The sequence below is a fragment of the Centroberyx affinis genome, unplaced genomic scaffold, assembly GCF_046629955.1.
Source record: "Centroberyx affinis isolate AG114_WGS23_722 - 3 ecotype Tasmania unplaced genomic scaffold, CSIRO-AGI_Caff_v1 ptg002044l_1, whole genome shotgun sequence".
NCBI lineage: Eukaryota > Metazoa > Chordata > Actinopteri > Beryciformes > Berycidae > Centroberyx > Centroberyx affinis.
Genome location: NW_027280379.1, coordinates 29,098 through 55,716, shown reverse-complemented (window position 1 = coordinate 55,716; position 26,619 = coordinate 29,098). Strand labels below are relative to the sequence as shown.

Genomic DNA, 26,619 nt, shown 5'->3' with positions numbered 1-26,619 from the left:
CATACCAAATATTCGAATATTCATTTAGACTACGCACGGAATAGTCAACCATGAGAAAATGGGCTTGTGCATGTCCTAGTGGCGTGTAGGCGTGTGTGTGTGTGTGTGGTGAGTGTACCTTCAGCAGCCATGTCAAAACAGAGTCTCTGTAGGGAACAAACTTGTTCTTGTTCTTGGCGGATCCCTGTTCAGCCAGTGCTGAGATCACCAGACCTAACGTGGTCAGAGACCTGACACACACACACACAAACAGAGACACACACACACACACACACACGCACATACACACACCATACAACAGGGTCAATTGCTTTTCATTTCGTTCAATTCAAAATGTGAATTTAAACTTGAGAGTGAGTGTGTCTCTTTCGGTCTGTGTGCCTCTTTGTGTATGTGTACCTACATTAGTCTACAAGTGTCTGTGTCTTTATGTTTGTGTGTGTGTATGTCTGTATAAGTGAGTGTATCAGTGTGAGTGTGTGCATGTGTCTGTCGGTGTGTTTGTTTGTGTGTGTGTGTTTTACTTGTTGATGTTGCTTCCCTCCTTCAGCCGTTCTCCTGCTGCTCCGGTCTTTGCTGCTCGTTCGCTTCCAGCCAAGTCCACCAGACTCAACCGACTCACCTTCTCCCACTCGTCTAGAGAGAGAGAGAGAGAGAAAGAGAGAGAGAGAGAGGGAGGGAGAGAGAGAGGGAGAGAGAGAGTGGGGGAAAGAGTGTCAGTGTTTCTTTCCACTGATTTAGCTGCGGTGCCCCCCACAACTTTCCGACTTTCCTTGGAGCTGGCTACACTGTCATGTAGTTTCAGTAGGTTGGTTGGGCAGGAAACTAAAACAGAAGCCGGAGAGTCACCTGTAACCTCACAACCTGCTATCGGTTGGAGCTTTGTTTTTCCGTCCTCCAGAAGGACTCAGAGCGGTAGGGAACCACTCTCACAGTGTTAACCACTAAAGGTCAGAGGTCACAGCACCCTGACAACAGATGGAACAAATATTCCTGTGACTCTACAATGATCATGGATAATAAAGAAGTGCTAGGAAAGGAAAGAACTGAGTAAATTGTAGGAAAGACTTTTGTTTTGTTCAAGACTGGAGCAGCTTCTACAAACTGAGTCAGTGTTTTGATTTATCCCTTCTTTTTCCAGTGTGGTAGAGTGGACAACAATATACAGTATGGTACAGTAGAGTCCCGGGACTGTAAGAGTATTAGAGTACTGTGTAATGTAGGAGTAGGGAAACCATCCTTCAGCTGGAGGACAGGGGTTCAACCCGCCTGCTGAAAAGTCCTTTGAGCAAGACCTATCATCAGCTTGCATGAAATTCACATTCACAAATGTAAATCCTTGTTAAAACAAATTAAGTTCAAGTTTGTCTGACATTGGAGAAAATCATGCTCCACATGACTGTATGTAATCATATGCTCCGTGTTGCTGACTATGTCATTTTGGTGCTGCATGCAAGAGCAGGCAGGCAAGTTGTGTATCAGCAAATTATGACCTACGGCAACAAGGTTTTGTAGTTTTTGTTGTTTTTGTAAAGACACTGTGGCCTTTGAGCTTGACCTCCTTACAATTGGTTGCTTGTGATGTTGGTGATGTAGGAATTGAAGCTTATTCTACTGTTGACCTCAATGGAAATCTGGATAAGATTGTCACCGAAATGACTAAAATGGAAATTTAAATCTATTCGCAAGAGTACAGGACAGTAGACACACACACAACTCACGCTCTCACACAGATTTAAAATCTCAAATGCTGCAGGGGAGGAGCATTCAGTGATAGACAGGAGGCAGAAAAGGAGGACAGGAGAGGAGCAATGCTGCAGGGGAGGAGCTTTCAGTGATGGAGAGGAGAGGAGGGTGAATGTAATAGAAAAGAGAGAGAGAGAAAGTGTGTGTGTGGAAAAAGCAGGGAGATCACAGTGTGTTGTGAAAACAAAGGCTGCCAGAGAGAGAGACACACTGAGAGGCAGAGAGAGAGAGAGAGAGAGAGAGAGAGAGAGAGGAGAGAGAGAGAGAGAGAGAGAGAGAGAGAGAGAGAGAGAGAGAGAGAGAGAGAGAGAGAGAGAGAGAGAGAGAGAGAGAGAGAGAGAGAGAGAGCAATAGAGCTACTGGCCAACTCATCACCAGCTACTGACTCTCTGCAACAATAAAAGCAGATACATCTGTAATTGGCTTGAGGAAAATCAATATAAACAGCAAACGTAGCTGCTATAAATCTTGGGGAAGATATTATAATCCAATAGCTTGTCTCAGTAAACTACTTCAAAAGGAAAATACTCAGAGTACTGAATCAGACACCACAACTTGGCAACTGAAAAGTGTGTCAGAAGAATTCATGGCGTCTCTGTTCACACTGCGAAGACGGAACGATACTGAAGATGAGACTGTTAATATCGCCCTATGAGAGATGTGGAGGTTATTTATATTATTGGAGAGAGTGAAACTACATTGACTTTAAAAACTCCACTTGTTAACACTAAATAGCTGTGGTAGCACAGTGTTGTAACCGAGAGAATCACTGAACAAAATATTTAATTCGCGGGTTGACAACTTGGCCACTACAGTTCGTAAATCACAAGCTACTTGCTGGTATGTGGATGTAACGTGGGCCAACGTAGAGCGGGACTTTTACCGTACTGCCTGGTGTACGAGCGCAAACTGGATTTTCTTTATGCAGGCCTCTTAAGGCTCTGCACCGCCTAAACAGTGCATATTGTAATTCCCCTGAGCATGGCAAAAAACGTTATACAGACGAATGAACAAACAAACAAACAAAAAAACACACACACAAATGAAGGCACACACAGAGCCCGGCTCCTATAGAGGTGCTCCCTACGAGCACCTAATAAATCATAAAATAAGGTCAGAAATGACTTCTAACCACTTCAGCCCCCAGTGCAGTGAGGCATGTGGAGCATCAGTCTAACTGACAGAGAGGGAAAGCTAGCTTTTGCTCAGCTCTCCTTTCCATACACAAAAAGCTACAATTTAATCTAATTCCAATATTATTTAGATTATATAGATCATCATTTCCATGACCAATATTTGCCAGCCCTTATGTTTAAATGCTGTGTTGATTTTGTATTAAATACCTGATAGTCCTGTTACTTGGGACCAGGCTGGGAAACAGCTAACAACTATCAGACAAATGCTACTACATTTAGGTTGTGTCTGGTAAGTTAACCTCTACAGGTAACCAACCATCATTTGCAGTCTCATTCTATTCTTAACATCTAGCTGGCTGGTGAAATAGTGAAAGTGGGATTTAGAAGCCACTGTGGCTGGTGGACAATAAAGTTTCCTTCTCAGTGAGAACTTCTGTAATCAGAGATATGATAACTGGGTTATTTTTCCTCCATAAGTAACCAGATCAGCAGCAGACAGGCTGGGCAGGCAGCGTGTCGGCCTCCTTGGCAGCAGCCTTATTTAACCAGACCCTCAGCCTCCGTTCCACTATTCACAACACTGCCTGGGCCACTAGGGGGCATAAATTAGCTCAGAGGGCCATGACCTCCAGTCAGCATTTCTCTGGAGGTTTCACACAAGCAGCACAGCTAGAGAGAACATGAAATTAACCTAACAGAATTTAACTCCCCACAGCTTTGTAATACTGAAATGGATCTATAACATAACCTCAAACTGCTCCACTGGAGTTCCCAGACATGATGGAGCAGTGTCTCTGGACAGAGCTTGTTGGCACCTTAAGAACTCAAGTTGGAAATGTACTCAAAATGATCTGTTGATTTTTACTCTATTCTGTTTTTTGAATAAGAATGAGAAGTAGAATGAGAAGAAGAAGACAACAATGGCACGGGAAACAACAGCAGCTTTCGGTTACAGTAAAATACAGTAACACTGGACTTCAGAAATAAATAATGCTGACTCATACAGATAAAGGGTGGATCAGCTGACTGACTGACTGATTGGCTGACTGATACACTGACTGACACACTCACTGGCTCGCTGACTGACTGACTGACTGACTGACCAACCGACTGATTGGCTGGTTGGCTGACGAACCCACTGACTGATTGACCAACTGAGTGACCGACTGTGAGTTCCTGGTGAAAACAGAGCAGGCTGTATCAGCTGACCGGCTGACTGTCATGTCAGTTAATTATTAACAGGGTTTGCTGGTGGCAAGTCCGTCTGGAAACGAGGGCAAGGAGCAGGAGAGGCAAAGTGGGTCAGAGAGGACGCAGAATGACTAGTTTAGGTCTTTTCTTAAGACTGGAGCGGCTGGTCAGACATCTGACGTCAACTCCTTGGGCACACAGTGCGCAGACTTCCAGGTACAACAGAAGACATGAGAAATAAATCTTGTCATTGGATTCTTTTTGCCTGAGGAAGATTGAGCCTGGGTACAACAGCAGGACAGCATGTACCATTTTAACCTCCTGATACACACATCATCGTACACATTCCTATACAGATTCAATAAGGGGAGGAAACTACCTTTTTGCCCACTGGCCACAGTGGCAGAGCACTTTAGTTATCTTACCAGTCAAAGAATTCCCGCACATTTGTTGTCTGGTTGAGAAGAAAACCTTAACATTTAGCAAGTGGTAACTTCCTACATTGACTAGTGATGCTACCAGTCTCACTTTAAGCATGTTACCATCACAAAATGATTAACGCCTGCCATTTTAGTCTGTCGACAGTGGAGACACGCAAATATGTAAAATTTTGGCACGTATATTATCATGACAATTTAACAGAAATTAAATATCCACATTTAAAATAGGTTAATAGGTCATTTAAAATACATTTTTACCTGTGTCTAGCAAATTAGTCTACTCTCTCTGGATTGTGGCATGGATTCTGGTGGTATACTGGTTTCTATTTTCTCTGCTTGGCCCTGCCTCTCACTATGATGCATCTATACTAACAGACTGATAGGAGAGAGAGAATCCTCTTTTATGCTCTAATGTTTGATGAGATGAAGGTAAATTCAAAGAGAAATTTGGTGGTGCTGTAGCGGTAGGTAGGGACTGAGATGTAGGGGAGAGAATCTGGGCCAACAGAAGGAGAGGGAGGGAAGGTGTTCAATGTCTGCTGGACTCAGTGTAAACTAGGACACACACATCATGGTGTAGTAGGGGTGAAGGGGTGACGCACAGTGAGAGGCTTCTGCAGAAGAGTCAACGAAGATTTCATCAAAGCTAAAATAAGACTCTTTGAACGACCCTGTGACAAGACCAGCAAAACCTTCTGCACTAAAAGACGGTAAAACCTAAGATGATAAACCCTATAAATAGACTTGTTATGCAAAGAGAGCAGTTTCAAGCAGCACAGGCAGCCATTGTAGAGGTCCTACTTTCACGTTTGTTGCCATTGTATGCCATTGGGGTTATCTAATGGGCTCCTCCCATCAGATGATTGATGGCTAAATTAAACCCACCACACATCCAGAAGAACCAACAGAAAGTTCAGGTGTCCCAGAACCCTCTTTATGCCTGCTATCCTACGCTACCCTGACACTGCATATATACTGAGGCTTACACTTACCCTACAACATCTCACATAGGAATTCCCAATGTTGTCATCCATTTGATTAAGAGTTTTCTTCTGCCTCCTTGTCATGAACACAAATCATGTGTGTGTGTTGAAATCAGTGTGAGCTCCCAAGTGTCTTACCCCAGACTGCAGGTCTTTGAGTGTGTGTGTGAGGATGATGTTGAAGACGGCGTGCGACCGACTGCTCTCCTCGTTCATGTTGGTGGCAGCGACAGTCCGAGACTTATTCCCCTCCGACATCAGAGACTCAATGTCCTGTCAGCACAATAATAACAACAGTATGATATTAAATATATAATAAGCTTGGTTCATGTAGCACTTTGCAAAACAGAGGTATAAAGTGCTTTACAGACAAAGAATAATGAATATGGCAGTAATGAATTGATAGCAGGGAAACAGAAGAATAAATCTGGTGGATAGGACCAGCATAGAGCAGGTAAAAACGAGTTTAATCCTTCCAGCACATTTTTCAGAATAAAATATCTCATGTTTCTTAACAAATTGCCTCCTTTCACCTCCACCATGCCTCCCCTTCCTTCGTACTGCTGATACGGAGAGCCTCCATGCTTATATCACCTCCAGACTCCACTCCTTCTCTATGGACCCGCCACCAAACTCCTCATCAAACTGCTGCATCGTCAAAACTCTGATGCCAGAATTTTCACCAAATTGCCCCTCTCTTTCGGAAACTCCACATTTAGTTTACTGAGGCCAACTTTCAGGATTTCTGGGTAATGTGCTGCTCAAAATTCAAACAGTTACCTCTCGCTGCCATTCGGGGCTACCACGATATAAAGTTGCCTAGTGAGGCTTTACAGTTTCATCCCATCTCATCACTTTAAAACTGGTGGTGAGGTGGGGAACACTGCAATACTCTCCCTAGGGAGCTCAGGGATGATCCCAATATGTCCACATTTAAACGCTCCCTGAAGAGTCACCTTTTTAAGACTGCTTTCAAAGATTAATGTGTGACTTATTTGTATAGGAATTATCGTTTGATTTATTCTGTGCATGTTTGTACATTTGTTTGCCCCCCTTCAATTCATGTAGTGCATTTGAGCCTCTTGGAAAGCAATATACAAATAACACATTTCATAAATTATTATTATTTCTTACACTAGTCCATACCCGGGGATGCGCGCGCCATAACTCCGTGCAGACTTGCTAAAAATGCGCATAAACAGCGTAAATTTGGGAAAATGGAAAAATCAGCTTTGTCAGTCCTTGCCTATGCCAATGCTCAATGCCCATGTGCAGTTTCAGATTGATTGGCCAACCCATTGAGGAGCAAAATGGATGCACACAGACAGACAGAAGGACAGAGTTTTCCTCATTTTATAGTAGGATTCCTATAGCTAGCCTTACTGCAGTGTGATTTGGTGTGACCACGGAGCAGACTGGTGCCAACTTGTGAGCGGCACCTTTCCAAATCCTCAAAGATCAAAGCACTTTCGATAGCGAGAGGGAATGCTCGTATTAGGAAATTTCATCATTCATATAATACGATCTAAGATATATTTAGATGATGAGACTGAGACAGATATGCTGGCCAAACAGCACAGTACAGGTGTGAATATTTAGGTCTGGACTCAAGACAGTACAGATTACAACTTGAATTAATGATTAATTTATTAACTTTCGCCTTAACAGCCATTCTTTCCCTTTATCTCCTTCAATGCAGTCTGTCATTGGGCCAGGTGATGGGCTGGCCCCGTTTCATTTGTGATTTACTACCTCCATCTATTGTTCTTATTATCCCTCAAGGCTTTATCTCTTGTTATCTGTATCTGAAGGGCTTCCTTCCAAAACAACTACATATCCATTTCAGAAAAGTTGTGGTAGCTGATCATCAGTTATGAAAACGATAATGATAATTGTATTCTAAAAAACAGAACTATTTTGTAAGTAAAGGCCTTGAAATTACTATGACTTTAACATACATTGCAGGCATGAAAGTGAAGCTTATTATGAGTTCTTACGGGTTAAAGTAGGCATCATTATTTTTCGAATGGTGAACTGTTTACTTGTGTTTTCTGTAAAGCCTTAAATGACCAAATTGTTTGGTAACAGGGTATCTGGAGCCAAACTAAGATTTTTTAAGACCTTTTTAATGTTACTTGGAATTGGACACCAATTTAAAAAGTACAATAAAGAAACAAAGCTGGGAAAAACATCCCATTTCTGATTAAATATAGCCATTGAAAGTGCTGAAACTATAAATGGACAGAATAAGAAAAAGGACACCGCAAAATTAATTGTGGAGGGACATGATGTCCAAGTGTGTTTTTAAAGCAGATATGATGAAAAACAAACAAACTAATTCGAAGAAACCTGCTCTTGCATGGTGAAAAACGTAAGACCTCAAATAACTGTATATAAGACATTTTAATATTTTTACCTTGTAGCTGGCCACAGCTAGCCGAGACAGACCGTCGACATAAGGACCCAAAACTTTATGTTCCCTCACCCTCAGAGCCTGTCTGCTCCTGGACAGAAAACAGGTTTAAAACACAAAAAAGATGTCAGTAAAACTTTATTTATCAACAAGAGTGATGCACATCATCAAAAACAAGAGGAGAAAAACATTTATGTATGTATGTATGTATGTATGTATATGTATGGATATATGTAGCTATATGTATAGTCGACTGTCTATATATAGAGTGATATGTATAGTCAACCATCTTTACCAGCCAATAAGAAGGAATATAACATTAGTCAGCTCCACCAATCAGAAGTAATGTATTGACAGGAGAGCCAAGCTCAGCTGGTTTCATCCAAGATGGTGATGCAGCAGTGAATTATGGTCTATTGTTTGAACCATTTGACTTTTTAATTGAGGAAATGTAATGTAAAACTCCAAGTAAGATCAAATCTACTTATTACACTGAAATAAAAAAAATTAAAATCAAGATGATTTACTCAATAACTCGTGGTTTACTGCCATTAGATTTGCATTTGTGTGTGTTGGGTCTGGCCACTACTGCAACATTCCCCAACTCCAGAGAGATTTTTTTTTTTTAACACTTGGCTTTCTGACCCTGATTAAAACTCCTTACAGGCCTCAGAGCTTCATCATTCTGCGCTCCGCAGCGCAGCCCATATGGCTGTCAGATGGTCTGCTGCTCTATGGCCTGTTTTACTGAGGTTAAAGGTCATGTAGTGAGTGAAGGTCAGAGGTTGTGCTGTCAGGGGCTGCAGACAGAGGCCTTGGGCTCCTGATTTACTGCTGACCCGCTGGACATGAGCGGCTCTCCAACAGTGACTGCAGGGCAGGAGGCTAACCTTTTCTTCCACTGACCACAGCAGCTGGTGGTACCCAGAATCCACCAGCCACTCACCCGCCAACTTGAAGTTTAGAACAGAGTAAGACTCCAAATGATGGTCGGTTACTTGTAAAATAGACTAACATACCAGACACAGACAATGTTTTGGTTCGCTAACCAGGTTGGAATGATCATGAAAAAGGTTGTTTACCTGTCCAACTGGCAGAACATAGAACATTTACCTGCATTTGGTTTGTGGATGATGTTGATTTCCCAGCCTCAGCCAATGTATGGGAAAAGAGCATCCAATCCAAGTAATGTTTTTAACGGGCTGCACTGACTACACAGGGAATGGAACCACTAATCCTGATAGTGTCAGTGCCTTGCTCTACACACTGAGCAACACACGATCTGGTCAGTCCGTATCTACCTTAATTTGTCATTAAACTCTTGCTGTCTAAATATTTCCAGGGCATGGACCTCAGACCTTTTTTAATGCCAGTTAGAATGAAATTTAAGACCAATTTCACAACTGAAATACATGTGTTAATGAAAACAGCTGTCCTATTGGTCTGTGTAACTGGCCTGATTTTGCACCAGGAAACACCATTCTTAAGACTTCTAAAACTGAATTTAAGACTTAAAATGTGATATTTAACACCACTGAAGGCCTTTTTAAGAAACTGAGTGTAGATAATATAATTCTTATTTTTCAGGACCTACAGGCACCCTATTCTTAGGGATCAGTCAGAACAAACCATCTAACCTGACCAACCCAAACTATTTTAACCATCTGACCGTCCTTCTGGAGCTCTCTCTGGCCTGTTGGCCTTGGCTGAGTGAGTCACACCACATCCCAGTAATCACATACAGCTACAGCTGAAACCGCAGGACAAGTCCACTTTTCACTGGATGCTGGATGAACTACTGCTGCACTTTTGCTCCAGCCTCAGGAGGAACTGTTCAGGAAAATCAAGTGTTGCTCTGATGAAATCATCTGATAGCTAGTTTAGTTGATAGACACTTTTGTGTTGAGAAGTAATTTGGTTCTACTGTATAACATTCAAGAAAGAATTGTCTGCAGTACTAACGTCTGCTAGATACTGGATAAATACATGAAGACACAAGTACAGATGCTGTCCAGTCCCACAGCACCCGGCTAGGTGTGCAGCATCAACGGTTGCTGTAGTTGAAGTGCCTACAGTCCTGGAATAATCAGGATAACCACAACATTTATCAATATATTGCCAAGAAGAAGAGATGTTTGTCTATGCCTGGTAGGTCAGTCCTCTCCACAGGTAACCAGTCGTCATTTGGAGTCCTATTCTAAACATGTAGTTGGCTGATAAAATAGTGAAAGTGGCTGGTGAGTTTTGGGATGTAACAGAATCACTGTGGCCTGTACACCCAAAAAAAAAAAAAGTTTCTTTCCCTTTGTGGGAGCATTGAAAGATCAGGCTGTGGTCGTACCCTTTGGGGTCGAGTAGGTCTCGGACCTTCTCGTTGTAGATCTCCATGTAGGAAACCTCCACTGTGAAGCTCTCCTCCTCCCGCTGCTCCAGCACCGTTCGCTCAAACAGAGCACTGCACAGCCTAGGAATCAGACCTGGCTGGTCCACTGAACCCATCATGGTGTACGACTTTCCCGAACCTGGCAAGAACACACACACACACACACACACATACACACACACACACACATACACACACACACACACACACACATACACACACACACACACACACACAACAAGACACAAGAAAAGCATGTCCTTAAGTAGACAGTTTTGGTAAACATATAATCGAATGGAGAAAATTACACTTAATTTAACCGTCATTCAACCAGGCAGTTACATTTAGATGAAGAATATATTTTGTAGAGAGACCTGGCTGTTGAAGACAAACGGCATCTAACACAGTACATAAACAAGTGGTGAGCCAAAAGCCAATGGAAGAGCATAATTAACCAGATTAACAGAGTTCTCCATCTAATTCCATGACTATTTGATGAAGTATAGCTCAACACTTCCATGTCCAATATTTGCCAGCGTCTATGTTCAAATGTTCTATTGTTTTCTTATGGCATGCAGTTATGTTATAGACCCTGTTATGTGCTATAGTTATGTTATAGACCCTTTTATGTGCTATAGTTATGTTATAGACCCTTTTATGTTATATAGGTATGTTATAGATCCTGTTATGTAATGTTATACACCCTCTGGACTGTCAGAACACAGTGTAAAGAGGTGTTTAATGGTAGACTACCAGTTTGTCCATAGGCGAAGATACAGGCGTTGTAGCCCAGGAAGGCGTTGTGGAGAAGACTTTCCCCAAGGCACTGGAACACCACCTCCTGACCTGAGAAACACACGCAGAAACACACACACCATTTCCAATAATTGTGAATATTTTGTTGTTCTCTTACTGAACTGTTTGTATCCTTTGTTGCTCTGTAAGGCACTTTGGTGGTGAAACCTGTTTTGTAAAAACCTCTTTAGAATTGGATTTATTTTGATAAACCGACCTGCAAATTTATCCTTTTCCGACTCGTCCATGGACCAGAAACAGTAATCATAGGCAAAGACCTGAGGGACGCATAGATAGACAGCAAAAACAGCAGCAATATGAGAGACAGAGAGACAAACAGTCAGGACAGACTGACAGAAAGCCTGGGGCTGGTTGTTACACTGTCATGTTAACATTAAATGAAGGGTTTCACTCCAAATGGCATATATCAATTTTGGAAAAAAAACATGTGACCTGATGTTCACTGCACAATATATAAAAACACAACAACTAACTACTGTTACTTTCATGCCAGCTATCATTTAATTAGGTGAGGTATTTTTTAAATGGTGCATATCTCATTTTGGAACTCAAACACTGCTTCTAGATAAGCTGTGAAAAGGCATTTGGCGTCTTGCCAGTCAATTCACTCTCAATTCAAAATTTTGAAATAAGTTGCCTACTATCAGTCAATAGAGTGTATGCAACAAGTATTAGCATGAAGCACTGGAGGCAACAATCTATCAGGGACACATGGATGGTTTTGTTGTCTATATTCTCATTACATAATTGGTAAAATGACCAATGGAACAGTCTCCCAAAGACTTGGAACTTGGGAAGACTTGTAGTTCTTTGAGGCTTCCTTAGTTACCTGTAGCTACAGCACACCATAGAAATGTTAGGGTGGTGATGCGCTAAGCCATTCCTTAGCCAATGTGCTGTATGTCAGCAACCAGCAATAGGCAAAAAAGGGAGCCATAAGGTCAAACATTTGTGTTTCCTCTTATGGGATTAACAACATTAAGGCAACTCCTTAGGCAAAGTTGCCCAAACCATTACTGTGTATCATTGCCTGTTCAGTTGCTGTCACAGTTCACAGGCTGAGTCAAAGAAAATACAGTGGTGTCTTTGTTGAACATGGAGATGATTCACAACCATGGAATTAGCTAGTGTGGAAAAGAGGGAGTGTGTCTGTGTGTGTGTGTGTGTGTTACCTTGGACTGATTCCTGATGGTGTTGAGAGAGAGGTCACAGTCCACAGGAGCATGTGGAGGAGAGGGAGATAGAGAGATGGCATTTAAAGCATGGTATAGAGAATATGTGGGACACTCAGATCTGGTTGTTGCTTTAGGTTTCATCTGTTATGCAGACTGGAGAATGACTGCTCTGTAGATGAAATCCCCCCAACATACACCCCACACACAGAGGAGGAGGGTGGGCTTGGCCAGCAGGCCTCAGGCTTTACGTGTCTTCACCAATCACATGAACTCACACTGGACTGGATATCAACCATGTTTTTGTGTGGCTTGTTTACATGTTGTGTGTCCTCTCACACATCAAAAAGATTTGCAGGGACGTGGTGGTGGTGGTGGTGTGTGTGTGTGTGTGTGTGTGTGTGTGTGTGTATGTGTGTTTATGTGGTGGTGGTGGTGTTCTTTGCAGTGCATTCTGGGAAAAACTAAGCAGCTTTTGATCAGAAAACCACCAAGTATGCAGCCTGAAGCAGTAGAAAATCATTGATCTCTGACTCTGTTTATGTAATGGTATATTATGATTTCGAATAAAACAAATCTGAGTGGTACAAATCGAGTACTTGAGATGCAATATGCAATGCAATGCATTATCTTATAGTTCAATACAATTGCCCCAAGAAGGATCAAAATGCACTCTGGTGCAGTTGTGAGGGGTAGTGGGTGGTGGTGGGGTGGGACTGGGTGGCAATGGACAGGCCATTTACATGTACAAGCGTGCACACACAATACACATGAACAAATACAAACATGTTAACATTTTAGGCATTTAGCCAACATTCCTATCCAGAATGACTTACAATAAGTACACACACACACACACACACACACACACACACACACAGACACACAGACACACACACACACACAGTTAGGAGGAGGAAGAGCCATGTTAATCCTTTAAAAACCATCTCCTCAGCTCCCACCTGGCAACATTTCCTCCAGTCAGTCCGGCTGTCTCTCAACTATCTGAGGAATTTTAGTGCGTCCAGCCCAGGACCAGGCTAGTATCAACTAAAATTAGATATAATATAAAGAATACTATATCCTCCTCTGCAGAGGGAGGTGTGTTGACCAGTAGTCCACTGGTCCAGTGTACATCAGAAGGTAGAATGACAAGGAACACTGAATAGAAAGACATGCAGGAAATAAGCTACAAGTGCACCAATTTGTCACAACCAAGTACACAACCGAGTACCGAGTACTTTATTAGACAGATCACCTGATATGAGTGAAGACTCAAGTACTACTCTGCTTACAGTCATTCACCACACTCCAATCCTCAATCAAACACAAGAAAATAATGTTAAAAACCAAAACAGATATAGCTTCTAATTAAACAGATTCACAGATGACGAACAGTGCAGTAGGTCATGCCTAATAAAACAGAATGGCATTTATCCTTCATAGTCAAGGCTCCTCCTCAGTATGTATACATCAAGAGACATTTTTACTCCGCCCAAAAATATTGCACATTATCAGGACAACTCCATTTGCTGATCTGAGTACAAGTATTTGGGAGGTGGAACGGCACAAATTTCAGTCAGACAGATACCATCAGTCCCCATCGAAAATAAATGATATTTTGAATGTGAATACCCGTGGCTATTTGCCATTTTGCTGTCATGAAACTCTCCTCTCAGCTCAGTTTGATGCAGTTAAATGCCAGAGGTCTAGTCCCTGCACTGGCATATTAATTCACCATCTGAACAGCCGGGCACAGTCAGTCAGCAGCCGTTCACTCAGTCTGCTGCCAAGTTCAGAATCAATCTGCCTCGAAACACAGCACCAGACATGGGTCAAATACTATTTCCAAATAATTCAGCGCATTTGTCTTAACCTGTTGGAGTTACCAGATGGGTGGGGTTTTGTATTGCGACAATTCAAATCAGGCAGGGAGGGAAATTAGCACAACCCAAATGTTGGCACATTTTCGCTCTCTGGGAAGTCTAAGCAGGACTCTTTCCTGTACATTCAACTCAGGCTGGGAAATCAATACCATCCACAAACCGAATGCTGGTAAATGTTCTCTATTGTGAAACTTGGACAGTTAACACATCATAATTTTCATCCCAACCTGGCTGGTGGACCCAACCTGACCAGCCAAATACTGGTAAATTTGGGCTGGTACGTTAGTCTACTCTAGCAGCCACTTTGACAGATCATTTGGAGTCCTATTGTATTCTAAACAACTAGTTGGCCAGTACAAGAAGGAAAGCAGCTGCTGGAAGTTACCAGTGAAAAGCAGAATGAAACTGACTTTCAAATGCTTTCCTACGATTGTCAAAAATGTCTGTGATTGTCACCCATCTGGTACCTCAGTAGGCTACAACAAACACAAAGAACTATTGCATGTTCAAACATCATGCACCAATTTTCATTGGAACATTACCATCAGCCATTTGGTGGACGCTATTACTCAAATCGGCTTACAGTACTATGACATCTTTAGCCTGGGTTGCCCCAGAGGGAGTAGAACCCCTAACCCCAGCAGTGTTAGTGCCTTGCCCTACAAACTGAGCTACACAAGACCCACATTTGACGTACACAGTCCTCTATATCAACTTTCAATTCATTTCTATGGTTTATGGAACCATCTCTTGTCCAGCCTGTTGTCCAAAGCCCAACCAGCTCTGTGTTTCTCTGCTCCCTGTCTTCTGTTCCTCGCTAGAGGCTATTCTGTATTTTGTTTTACAGACCTCCCTCTCCTCCTCCTGCTCCTCCTTAGTCTGGGCAGTGTTGGTTCCGCCCACAGCATGAAGGCAGCTGTCAGTCAGAGAGCTGCGTCAAAACAGAAAACAAGGCCAGAGGCAAGAAAGTACTAGCAGGTTTACACACACACACCGATAGTATGTACACAGGCGCACATTAATAGCACACACACACACACACGCGTGCACACACAAACACACATACACATGTGTGCACACTCAAAGTCATGCTCACACACACAGATATATATAGAAATGATGACTTATCAGCCAACACAGTAGACAGTGGTGGAATGTTTCTCAAAGCAATTCAGGCTAATCATTTCTCAAAGGCCAAACACACACACACACACACACACATACACACACACACACACACACACACACACACACACCTGTTTCCCTTTACCCGTGCACATTCTTTACAAACCGCCAAAGCTGCAGTTCTTATGCTGGCAGACAAATAGCCAGCATCCAGGCCATGTGTAACACTTCATATTTTGCTGACGTTCCACAACTGGCGTGCTTCACTTAGAGAACAAATACAGGCTGAATGATTCCAATCTGCTGCCTAATTGATTCCAGTAGATATTCAAACCAGGCTCTCATTAGGTTTGTCACTTCACAGAGCTGAAGCTTATCAAAAGCACAGGCTCCAAAAGTGGAGTCCCAGGACCTCCAGAGTCCAGAGTTCAATTTAGTTTATCTTCACTATTATTTAAACGTCTAGAAGTTAGCAAAATGAGAGGATGCGTCTGGATGATCACATGTTTCACTCTCCAAACTTAACAGACTCTAACAACAAAAGTCTTCCCAGATGGGGTTGCCTGGGGCAAGATCTTATTAAATGGTCCCTGGTTTATCATGCATCTATTTGGGGGGTCCTTGATATGAAAAACTTTGGCAATCCCTGATCTTCAGGTAGGAGGGTAATTTATATCCTCAGCCTTTCATTGGGGGAGCAGAGGCTTTGAAGACGACTCTAAAACAGACCTCTGTTTTTCATCAAGCAATGTTTTTTCTCGTTTTTTCCACATTCTTTTTGCATCGCCATCTCACATTCTGAGGGGTTTTTAAATCATCCTACATGCCTGCTATCTCCCCACAGTCATGTCTCCAAACACTTCAGGGTTGAAAGCAGCGTGGCGGGTTTTGACGTACGCCATGATGACAGCTGTCATGACCGCTTCAAAAGCTGTAGGCGAGAAGGGGCACCCATGTTTCGCACCCCGACGCCCAATAACGAACCACAGGGCCCCTTTGGCCAATGAAGAGGGAGAATGAGGCGGTCAGGAGAGCCGTGAGCCCGCCTCTCTCGGCCCCCGAACACTTCCACTCGTCCCGCCTCCCTCCATCCCTCTCCTCTGCTCTGATCAACGTCATTTAAAAAATAACTTCATGCATGGCTGCTTCCCCCTCTCTTTCTCTTCTGTTCTGTCATTCTTTCTTTCTCTCTGGGACTGTACCATCCGTGGCTGGGTAGGGAGGATGGGGGAATGGAGGATGGGGAGAAGGCTGAAGGTAGCCAGGGGGGTTGGTGAGGAAAGAGGCTGGGCCAGAGACTGGAATGTTAAGCTGAAGCAGAATCAACATCAGAATAACACAATACTGTACATACTGGTGGTACAGGAAAACAGGACCTCTAACAGACTAACACAGTTACATACGATATCACTCTACATAAGAAAGACTATATATATATACAGTATATACTGTATCACTCTACAAATATACATTCAACAGCCATTATTCTGTAGCTACATGTGTTCTAGCAGCAAGGAGCACTGTTTCTTGATATAAATAAGATTCAAATGCTACAGATGCCATGTCTAGGCAGCCATGTTACCACCCATTCTGAGGCTGGCTTTATCCACACTGCCAGAAGAGAATGGCTCTGGCAGGCTGTTAGTTTTCGCTTGCATTTAGTTGTGTATCATGTTGTTCAAAATAAAAAAAAAAATAATAATTTGTTTCGATGTGATGCAAGTATACCCAACATCTGGATTGGCATGCTCCCTCTTCACTGCATTGCAACACAAAATGCGAGCTGGAAAAACTAACGAGTTTCCATCCTTAACATTCGCCATCTCATGATGATCAAAATGTGATCAAATGTGATGTGAATCAAAATTTGATCAAAATCAATCAATCAGCCAATCCATCAACAAACCAATTAATTTCTCTGGTATACATTTTCCATTTATACAGGCAATGAAACTACCACCACCCACCAGCCAAATACTGGTAAATTTTGGCTGTGGCCGGTATAAGCAAAGTGGCATAGTGTGCAGGCATTCTTCAACCTGAGGATGGTGTGTGAACCCATTTCCTGCTGAAGTGTCCTTCAGTGAAACACTGAATTCCTACCAGCTCCAGAAGTGCTGTTCTGTAGCTGACCCTGACCTTTGACCTCCCTGTGTGAGGGGGGTAAGAGAAGACAGGATTTCCGTCACAGGGACTAAGAGAGGAGCACAAGAAAAAGATAATAGCCACTCTGCAGGTAACCAAAAACCATTTGGAGTCCTATTCTAAAAAATCAAACCAGCTAGTCAAACAGAGACCATGGCTGGTAAATTCTGGAAAAAGTAATTCTCTTGATTTCAAACCTTGTTGTTATGTTAGTGGAATATGAGGGAATCCCATCAGCCCCTGCTTGGTTTTAGTTGGATTGTTTGAGCACAAGGCCTAAGCCTCGGCTTGTACGGTGTTGCTGTGATAAACTGACATGATAAATCCACTCTGGCATGATTGTGTCCAAATACCATCCTTGATATTTACATATGGAACACACACATTAACAAATACAAAATTGCCGCACAAACACCCACAAAAAACTGTGCTCACACACACGCTGAAAACAACACACATACACGTACAACACCATTCCAACATACAGGGACATGCACAGCCTCTTCTGTGTATTGTCTTGGAAACCAAGCTGGTTGTGTTTGCCTCGCTTACATCTGACAGGAGACAGATCGCTGCTGAAGTGTGTCAACATCCAGCTTCACCAGTCCAATGCAAACAGCCTTAAGTCACTATGCAAACTGTAGTGTCAGACCACAGGGCTGCAGGGAGGTTAGCTGGCTGGTTATCAGACAGACTAGAACACACTGCCCTCGCACGATGGTTTGAACCCTGGAGGTCAGGACACCCCAGGAGGTTGCAAAGAGATTCAGCGACGGGGGGGCGAAAAATGTATGAAATCTAAGAAAATGTGAGAAGGAGGTAAGACTCGTATTATTGTGAAATTTTAACAATAAATTATGAATCTTCACACCTTAGCTGCAAATTTTCACACAACTCCCATAATCCTCTTCTCAAATTAGAAAGAACTGTCATCGCCACAAATACACCATGGGACTGGACACAATCTGGACATTAATGTTTGTGATAAATGCCTTTTTCTGGTGAAATAACGGATATTTCTTCCAATAATTAATCAGTAAAAAAGCCTGAAAAGGGTAAAATTAAAATAACCATTTGCCCTCAAATTTCATCATTCCGCACGCTGACAACACTGCGATAGGAGGTCACAGGTAGGCAATCACTAGCTTAACCCACATCTGACCTCTGGATGACCTGGCCAAGTCTGACACAGAGGGTCAACATCAGTACCAGGTGTATCCAGGCTTGACTGGGCTAACCCTAAAGACTACACACACAGCTACATCTCTCTGTCTCTCACCGTCTCTGTCTCTCACACACACCTACACATGCTCACCTAAACACCTGCTGATGTTTTCTCAAAGTTTGAATTTTCATACACCTTTTTACCCTGGAATGCTCTTTCTCTGTACACAAGATAGCTTTCTGATGACAGACAACAAAAAAACTCAATGTAACCCATGGCTGACAGAGAACACAAATCATAGCGTCAATGTTTTAGTGCTGATCTTCCATAAGTAGTGTTTAAAAAAAGCAAAATAACTCAAAATTCATAAAACGAGACAAATGTCACCACTGTAGTGAGTCACTGAGAGTGGCAGCCTGAGGAACTAAAACCTGGCTGGTCCCATGTGTGCTGTTTGGTGGAAAAACTGAATCACACATACATGCAGAACACCACACTGACAACCGAAGAGTGAAAAAAAATGGCCTTAAACTGTGGTGCTTTGGGGTGATTCAGGGTAGAGAAATAAACTACAAAAATGGGCTGTGGATGTTTTGATCTGGTTAAGCATAGCAGGTAGCCTAACTTCAGTCCATACGTAACAACACTTTCACAGACTGGATCCTCTGGATTTTAACTTGTGGTAATATGTTTTTTTTTGCCTTTTGGAAATAAAATCATATAAATCTAGCATTTGTCGGTAGAAGTTCTAGTATTTGTCTGTAGCTCTTCCTCACATCCTTCAGCTGGAACCTTATGTGAATATAACAGCATGTGGTAGAGGAGCAACAAGTAGGTCTACACACTGTGCAGACAGGGTCTTTGTATGGCTTCTTATTGTGTGTCAGGGTTGTTCAAGACTCAGTGCTGAATAGATGCTGTACATTGCCTTGTCTGCTTTCCACATCCCTGATCGTCTCAGTGAATGGACAGGCTTTTTGAGAACACTAGACACAGTCATTTCTCAGTAAAGTTAAAGAACATGCAGTTCAGCGGATGGGAGAGCAACAAAGAATTACCAGGAACTAAAACAAACAGTATACAGAGCAGTAGGACCACATTCATAATGTTGAGTTACACCTTCTTCTCTTTAATCCACATCTTAATCATCTCAAAGTTTAAAACTTCCTCTTTAAGCTACCCATCATCTACTGTCTCCTGACCTCCTACATCAGATTTCACCAGAACATAAACCAGGCCGGGAAACAGGCAAACACTGCCAAATGTTTATTACTCTACTCTACTCTACTCTACTCTACTCTACTCTACTCTACTCTACTCTACTCTACTCTACTCTACTCTACTCTACTCTACTCTACTCTACTCTACTCTACTCTACTCTACTCTACTCTACTCTACTCTACTCTACTCTACTCTACTCTACTCTACTCTACTCTACTCTACTCTACTCTACTCTACTCTACTCTACTCTACAGCCATCATTTAGAGTACTATTCTATTCTGTAATTCCAGGTGGCTTAAACTGTATGAATGTGAAGCAGGGTGGCACTGAAAAAGATCCCAGGATAAATAAAAGGTTAAAACAAATCAGCACAGGCATATAGTTAAATGACACCCACAACCACCTCCAGTAGGGATGTCCAGAGCCAAAATCAAAGATCGAATCAGACCTGATCAAGGCATATTTTGATTGATTGGTATTAGCTACACAGCACCCAATCAAATCCCAATCCATTTATTTAATTTCTCCCCCTATGCTCCATTTACGCCAACTGTCATGGAAAATATATGTATAAAAAGTCGTCATCCACCACCACTTTCGGCAGTGAGGCGCATGGCATGGAAGGAGGCGAGTCGCACCATCATGTCTGCAGTGTGGATTTATTTTAAACTGCAGACAGACAGCAGCCCACAGCTACGTGTAACGCTTGCAATGCAAGTATTTCAAGGGGTGGCAGCAACAGAGCCACTTTCAATGTGTAATGGAAAGGTATCTATTTTTATACTTTAGTTTTTGAACATGGTAACAATGGCAAAAACTATTAAAGATAAAAGTAATGTAGCCATGCTGTAGGCTATTTATTCTTAATGCAGTTCTTAACTGAGTATTAAGCGCATCTTTCCTCGCTTGGTTTGACTTTACTGATTTTAGATCGAGAGATGCTTGTAGTACGCAGCTGTTTGTTTAAAAAAAACATAATGACAAAAATATCAGGTAAGGACTTGTATCAGCAGACACTACATTTTAAATGACTTGGATCGGAGACCAAAAAAACAAGTTGATCAGGACATCCCCAACCTCCAGACTAGTCAGGACTATAGTCTTTTCCATATACAGTGTGTGATGGATTCTCAAACTCAGCAGCCACTCCCACTACTTGACAAAATGCTTTTTAGTACAGAGACGAGTCTGTCAAAGTGACTGGCAGAGTTTTGGAAGCTGCCACACACTAAATTTACCAGCCACAGACAAAGTGTGCCAGCATTTGGCTGGAGGCTGATGGTAATTTCTCAGCCTGGGTGTGACCAGGAACACAAAAAGCAGGAGGAAAAAAAACAGACAACAGTTTCCATTAGAAATAAATGGGTGCTGCTGTGCAAAAACTGAAACATGACATCTGTGCTAATGCAGGAGCTGCAGGGCGTTCAGCCATAATCTACCAATAACTCAGTTTGACTGAATGTACTGGCTAACCAGCAGTAAGCTCTACAGAAGAGACAGCCGACACCAACAAATGTGTGTTCTACTTCCCAGCTGTCCTGCACCATTTACTGCATTACTTTTGCATCACATTTATTTCTGGGATAGAAAGCTGTTTTTGACAGCACAACAGACAGACTGAGCTAATCCTAAACCTCAGCACCCCCACAGGAATATTTACTCCACTGGGTGCTGTGACCTCTGACCCTTGACCTCCTTACTATTGGTTGCTTGAAATGCTGGTGATCTAGGAATTGAAGCTTATTCAACTGTTGACTGCACTGGAAGTCAGATAAATGACTAGAATTTAAAATATATATGAACGTGTAGAGGAATCTGAGAAAGGGTCTGTGGGAGCAGATCATTATGGGAGAGATGGTTCATGGGTTCAATAACAACAGTATCTCCAGTGCCAGCAGCCCTCACAGGTCGAGTAAACACATAAATCCAACCCATCAGACCTTCCTCTTTACATTCTGCAGCCTCCAAACATTCACACTTGATACAATATCATTTCTGAGAGAAAAATCCATGCACTCCAACCTAAGGTACGCAGAGACCTTCCCTTTCGGCATTGCCACAGAGTCTATGGGAGAAAAGCTTTATGGGAGAGAGGCTCTCATCAGCTGCATCCCACTGTAATCTAGGCAAATATGTATGACTGTATATTAAAGCACATTTTTGCACAGCTTGTAGGATATATCGTTTTCTTCACAATCTAATTTTTTCTCTCATTTGTTATATTTTGTATATATTGATATTTTTATAACTTAATTCCTATTGCATATATTTTATATTGTTTGTCACATAATTTTTTTCTTCCTTCATCTCAGTAGGCTGCGGCTGCTACTGCTGCTATATTACACATCCTCTTAATGCAATAATCCATACCTTTCAGTGTTTCCAATTCAATGTAAATATCTGGGCAGTCTGCCTAGGTAAATTAACAGCCTGCCAAGTACATTTTTGTTTTGGATTCATTTCAAGTGCTGAGATGCATGAAGCCGGCTATTCTCACCGGTGTAGTTTTCAAACAATCAAGATTTAATGCTGCGCAGCGCTGAAAGCGTGTTAGCGAACTACAGTGACCATAATTCATTGCACCTATGACACAGCGCATCTGTGCTCCTTCCAGTCGCAGTATATCTGCACCGACAAACTGAATGGAGAGACAGTCTGAAACGTTGCCTTGAGAATCAGTTGGAAGGATAATAGTCAGCTAATGTTGCAATGCTATTAGTTTATACTAGATTGAGACTTTAGTGCCTGAAGAAAGCTACAGCTACAGTAGCTTACTGATGTTTCATTTAGTGAGTCCTGTAGCTCATAGCTACAGGACTCACTAAATGAAACATCAGTAAGTCATCAGTGACCCTCTGTCCCAACGCCGCCAAAGTAAACTGACAGCTTGTGGGAAACACTGCCTTTTCATTCATACATTTCGACGTAACATGTTCTAGTGTTAAAAATGTCAGCTGTGTATGTTTATATAACCCTCTTTTGGTCTATTCTTGTTCATATTCTATTATTCTTTACTGTATCTTATTACTGTTTGCTTCTGCCAAGACCCAATTTCCCCACGAGCATCATTAAATTTTCATCTTATGTTAAATTAGTTGATCGTTTCTGTCTTTCTCTAGTCGGTGTTTCTATGTATGTAAGCTCTTGAAACAGAAAACTCCAGTGTGTTTTTCAAGTATGAAATAAAGGGCGTCCTGGTGGCCCAGTTGGCTAAAGCAATACCATGCATCCGCGACGTCCTGGGTTTGAATCCAGCCTAGGACCTTTGTTGCATGTCACCCCCCTCCTCCACCAATCCTTCCTGTCTCTCTCTACCATCAAGTAAGGCAGAATGCGGCGAAAATAATCTTTAAATGTGATATGGAAACAAAAAAGTGAGTGTCTGCAGGCTGAGGGCGGCAGCCGGCGGGCCCGTCCTCCTGCATGTTTAAAGCCTGCTGCCTCCTCGAGCCTTTGTCACCCACAGACAGAGACACAAACGATAGCTCTGCTCTTGTTCGGCCCTCCACATAAAAGTCACCGGGGGAAGTTTATGGTCGACAGATGCTCTAGCAAACGAGGGTTTTTTCCCCCCTCTTCCTTCGTCTCCTCACTCGGGGAAGAGGCTTCACGGTCACCGACGGTGACCCGGGGTTAACCTCCCTCTGTGTTGCCACGGAAACGGAAGGGCTGAGAAAAAAGGGAGGAAGTCAGGCCGTCGAGAGTTATGACCCAACACAGTGCGGGAAGAGAGGAGTGGAGTGGAGTCTATCTCTTCATGTATAATTCTCTCCCGTCTGTCTCTCTCTCATTCCTGCTGTCTGTTTTCCAGGCAGAGACACCACTAACATCAAGAAACACATGCTGCTTCTTGTTGTTTGTTACGAAATCTCATCCTGAAGCCAGTTTTCATCACTACTTCTACTCTGGCAGCCGTTCTACTGTAGCTTGTTTCTGACACATTAGTGACATTCTGGGTAGGACAGTCCCAAGCCTCTGTAGTCAGCTCCACCAATCACAAGTAATGCATTAAGAAGACAGCCAATCCCGGCTCAGCTCGTTTGGTCCAAGATGGCAGCGCAGCAGCGAATTATGGTCTTACTGTCTGATTTTGAACCTTTTGATTACTGAACTAAGACAATGAAACATAACATAAAATTCCCAATAGGATGAAATCTACTTTATTTCATTTTTTAAGTTACAACTGAGGTGATGAAGTTACTCATTTTAAACAAACACACACACAGACACAGACACACACACACACACACTGCCCAATGTGACCGAGGCTAACAGGTCCTAATCCAGTTTAACCCACAGACACAGAGATACTGGTTTATGGTCACATAGAGAAAGACAGAGAGAGCATGACAAACCAAGAGAGAAACAGACAGTAGCTGTGTTTCCATCCAACTCTCATGGAAATGGTGAGCAAACTTTATGAAAAATAAAATGTGAATTAGGGGTGGTTCCATCAGTGGAGTTGAAGATAATAAATCAGCTTCCTGAACACAGAAGAGAGCAACGCCAGAAGACATCTACCAGAGAAATGGAAAGAGTCTTTGAAGTATTGATTACTATGTATTAGTATTGGACAAGTTGTTCTTGTCCTTTGGTGTCAGCTAATGTACAGCAGGTCCTATTTCATGCTGTCTGATAATGTAGGTCGTATTTCATGTCATCTGAACTTGGCAATATTCTAACTAATGGTCATACATCCAGAACAGAGACTGATAGAAATGACAAGTGTGTCATTTCTTATTTTAAGTTCCATTCAACCTTTCCAATTCAATACATCATAATTCACTCAATTCATTCAATAAAAATACTTGGATGTAAAGCAGCTAGTGACAGACATACCTGGAGTCTCCCTTGCCCAGGTTACCTCCTGCAGGGTGGAGGATGGTCTGGTTCTTCTCCATCTCCACAACACATTTAGTGTTTAATTCCTTTTCTGTGGACCAGACAAGACACAGCGTTACAACCACAGCACTATGAAACACAATGCAAACATGCCTGAGTTTGCTATCCTTGATTGCTTTTACATTATTAATTGAAGATGTCCTCTGACTAGAGCATCCACAATTATATTTTCCAATGATTATCACATAGATTAGATGAAACTTTAATGATCTCTGTGGGGAAATTTGGTCATTGCAGTAGCAAATAGTAATATGATACACAAAGAAGAAAAGGATATGAATAAAAATAGACCAAAAGGACGGTTACACATAAGTATGGATGTCAGCATTAACAGGATGTACAAAATAGCAGCAGCAGTATTAGAAGCAGCAGAACTCTCTGAGACTGAAAGTCTCAATGTGAAATATGTGCATTATGAAAAAGGTGAAAATTGTAAATATATAAAATACTAATATGTAAACAATATATAACAATGAGAAGAAAATTAGAGTATGAGAGGACAATATGTGAAAATTTACAGCATATATACAATGTGTGCAAATGGATATGTAATATGTACTATAAGATGTACAGATTTGCATATGGAACCCTGTGTACAGAGAAAGTGACAATGTGCCAGACACATGTAGTGTACACTGAACACTTATAATCAGAACATATATACAGAAGAAATATGAACTGTGCAAGCAAGTAAAAAATAAAGCTTTAAGATGTATTTAGGCCAACAGGTGAGCAGATAGGACAGCATGTTGGCTCTGCACTGCTCTAAAACTTAGTCACATATTACAAGTTAGGCAGGTTAGGCACTCAATTACAATGAATAGGCGGGTAGGGGGTCAATCTCTTGCTCAAGGACACAATGGCCATTATGGGGATTGAGACCTTTGGGTTGTGGGATGATCTCTCCAATCATCCCCCAATAGGCCGCCCTGCTGCCAGTCAATCCACATCGTAGTGCAGGCCTAACCCAATACTGCTTCAACATGGAACCAAACACCTCAACAGACTCTAGATTTCAGATTTAATACCGCTTGTATTATAAGCGCTCACTTCATTCGACTGGACTAACAGGATTTAGTTTTAACACTGAGCGGTGCAGACACAGAGCTTTCTGTACACACAAAGTGCACAAAACAGAAGAAACATATCAGCCATGTGGTGGACCCTCTTATCCTTACAGTACCAATAGTGCATACATTTATAGTATTGGTGGTCCCCATGGGAATATAACCTATAACCCTGGCAGTGTTAGTGCCTTGCTCTAAACATTGAGGTACAATTTCTCTCCCTTTTCCATAATTCATGTCTCAATCATCTCAAGATAAACTGTCCTTCATCTCCATCATGACTTCATGATTGTACAGTAAATCAGTAAGCGATCAGAGATTACACCTGGATTCCCTTGGCCAGTCTGATTCATGGAGACACCAGCTGGTCCTGATACAGAGTTTGGGTATGAAGTGCCAGGTAACTACGGATACTACTGTATCATTGTCATCATCAGGGCAGGAAACAAACCAACCTTCTTTGACCTCTGGCCACAGAGGATGGTAAACCCCAAAATTTAGTTGCCACTTTCCCTATTTTACCAGCACATAGATGTTTAGAATAGAATAGGACTCCAAATGATGGCTGGTTACCTGTAGAGTAGACTAACTAACCAGACACAGAAAAATTTACCAGTATTTGTCTGGTGGATGCTGGTTATTTCCCAGCCTGCTCTGCATTAGTGATGGAGGAGAGGTTAAACAGTGTAATATCCCAATACTGAAACACTAACTCTGAAAATGCAAATGGCCTTTTACCTTGGACTGAGCATTAGGCTAATCAATAACAGAGGACCAGCCCAGACAATCAATCCACACACACACACACACACACACACACACACACA

At 42.2% G+C, this 26,619-nt stretch overlaps 1 protein-coding gene across 1 annotated transcript in view; it reads right to left on the bottom strand.

Moving 5' to 3' along the window:
• Nucleotides 1-118: 118 nt before the first annotated feature.
• The window catches only part of LOC139654109 (kinesin-like protein KIF13B), a gene marked incomplete at its 3' end in the record, with an annotated part of 34,763 nt that continues 8,262 nt past the window's right edge, over nucleotides 119-26,619 (bottom strand). Inside the window, exons 2-11 of the mRNA XM_071531147.1 lie at nucleotides 24,663-24,756; nucleotides 12,281-12,293; nucleotides 11,305-11,365; nucleotides 11,046-11,138; nucleotides 10,251-10,431; nucleotides 7,913-7,997; nucleotides 5,635-5,769; nucleotides 4,247-4,258; nucleotides 525-625; nucleotides 119-230 (exon numbers count right to left, since the gene is read on the bottom strand). Coding sequence (XP_071387248.1) covers nucleotides 119-230; nucleotides 525-625; nucleotides 4,247-4,258; nucleotides 5,635-5,769; nucleotides 7,913-7,997; nucleotides 10,251-10,431; nucleotides 11,046-11,138; nucleotides 11,305-11,365; nucleotides 12,281-12,293; nucleotides 24,663-24,756 — 887 coding nt within the window. The remainder of the gene's footprint in view (nucleotides 231-524; nucleotides 626-4,246; nucleotides 4,259-5,634; nucleotides 5,770-7,912; nucleotides 7,998-10,250; nucleotides 10,432-11,045; nucleotides 11,139-11,304; nucleotides 11,366-12,280; nucleotides 12,294-24,662; nucleotides 24,757-26,619) is intronic.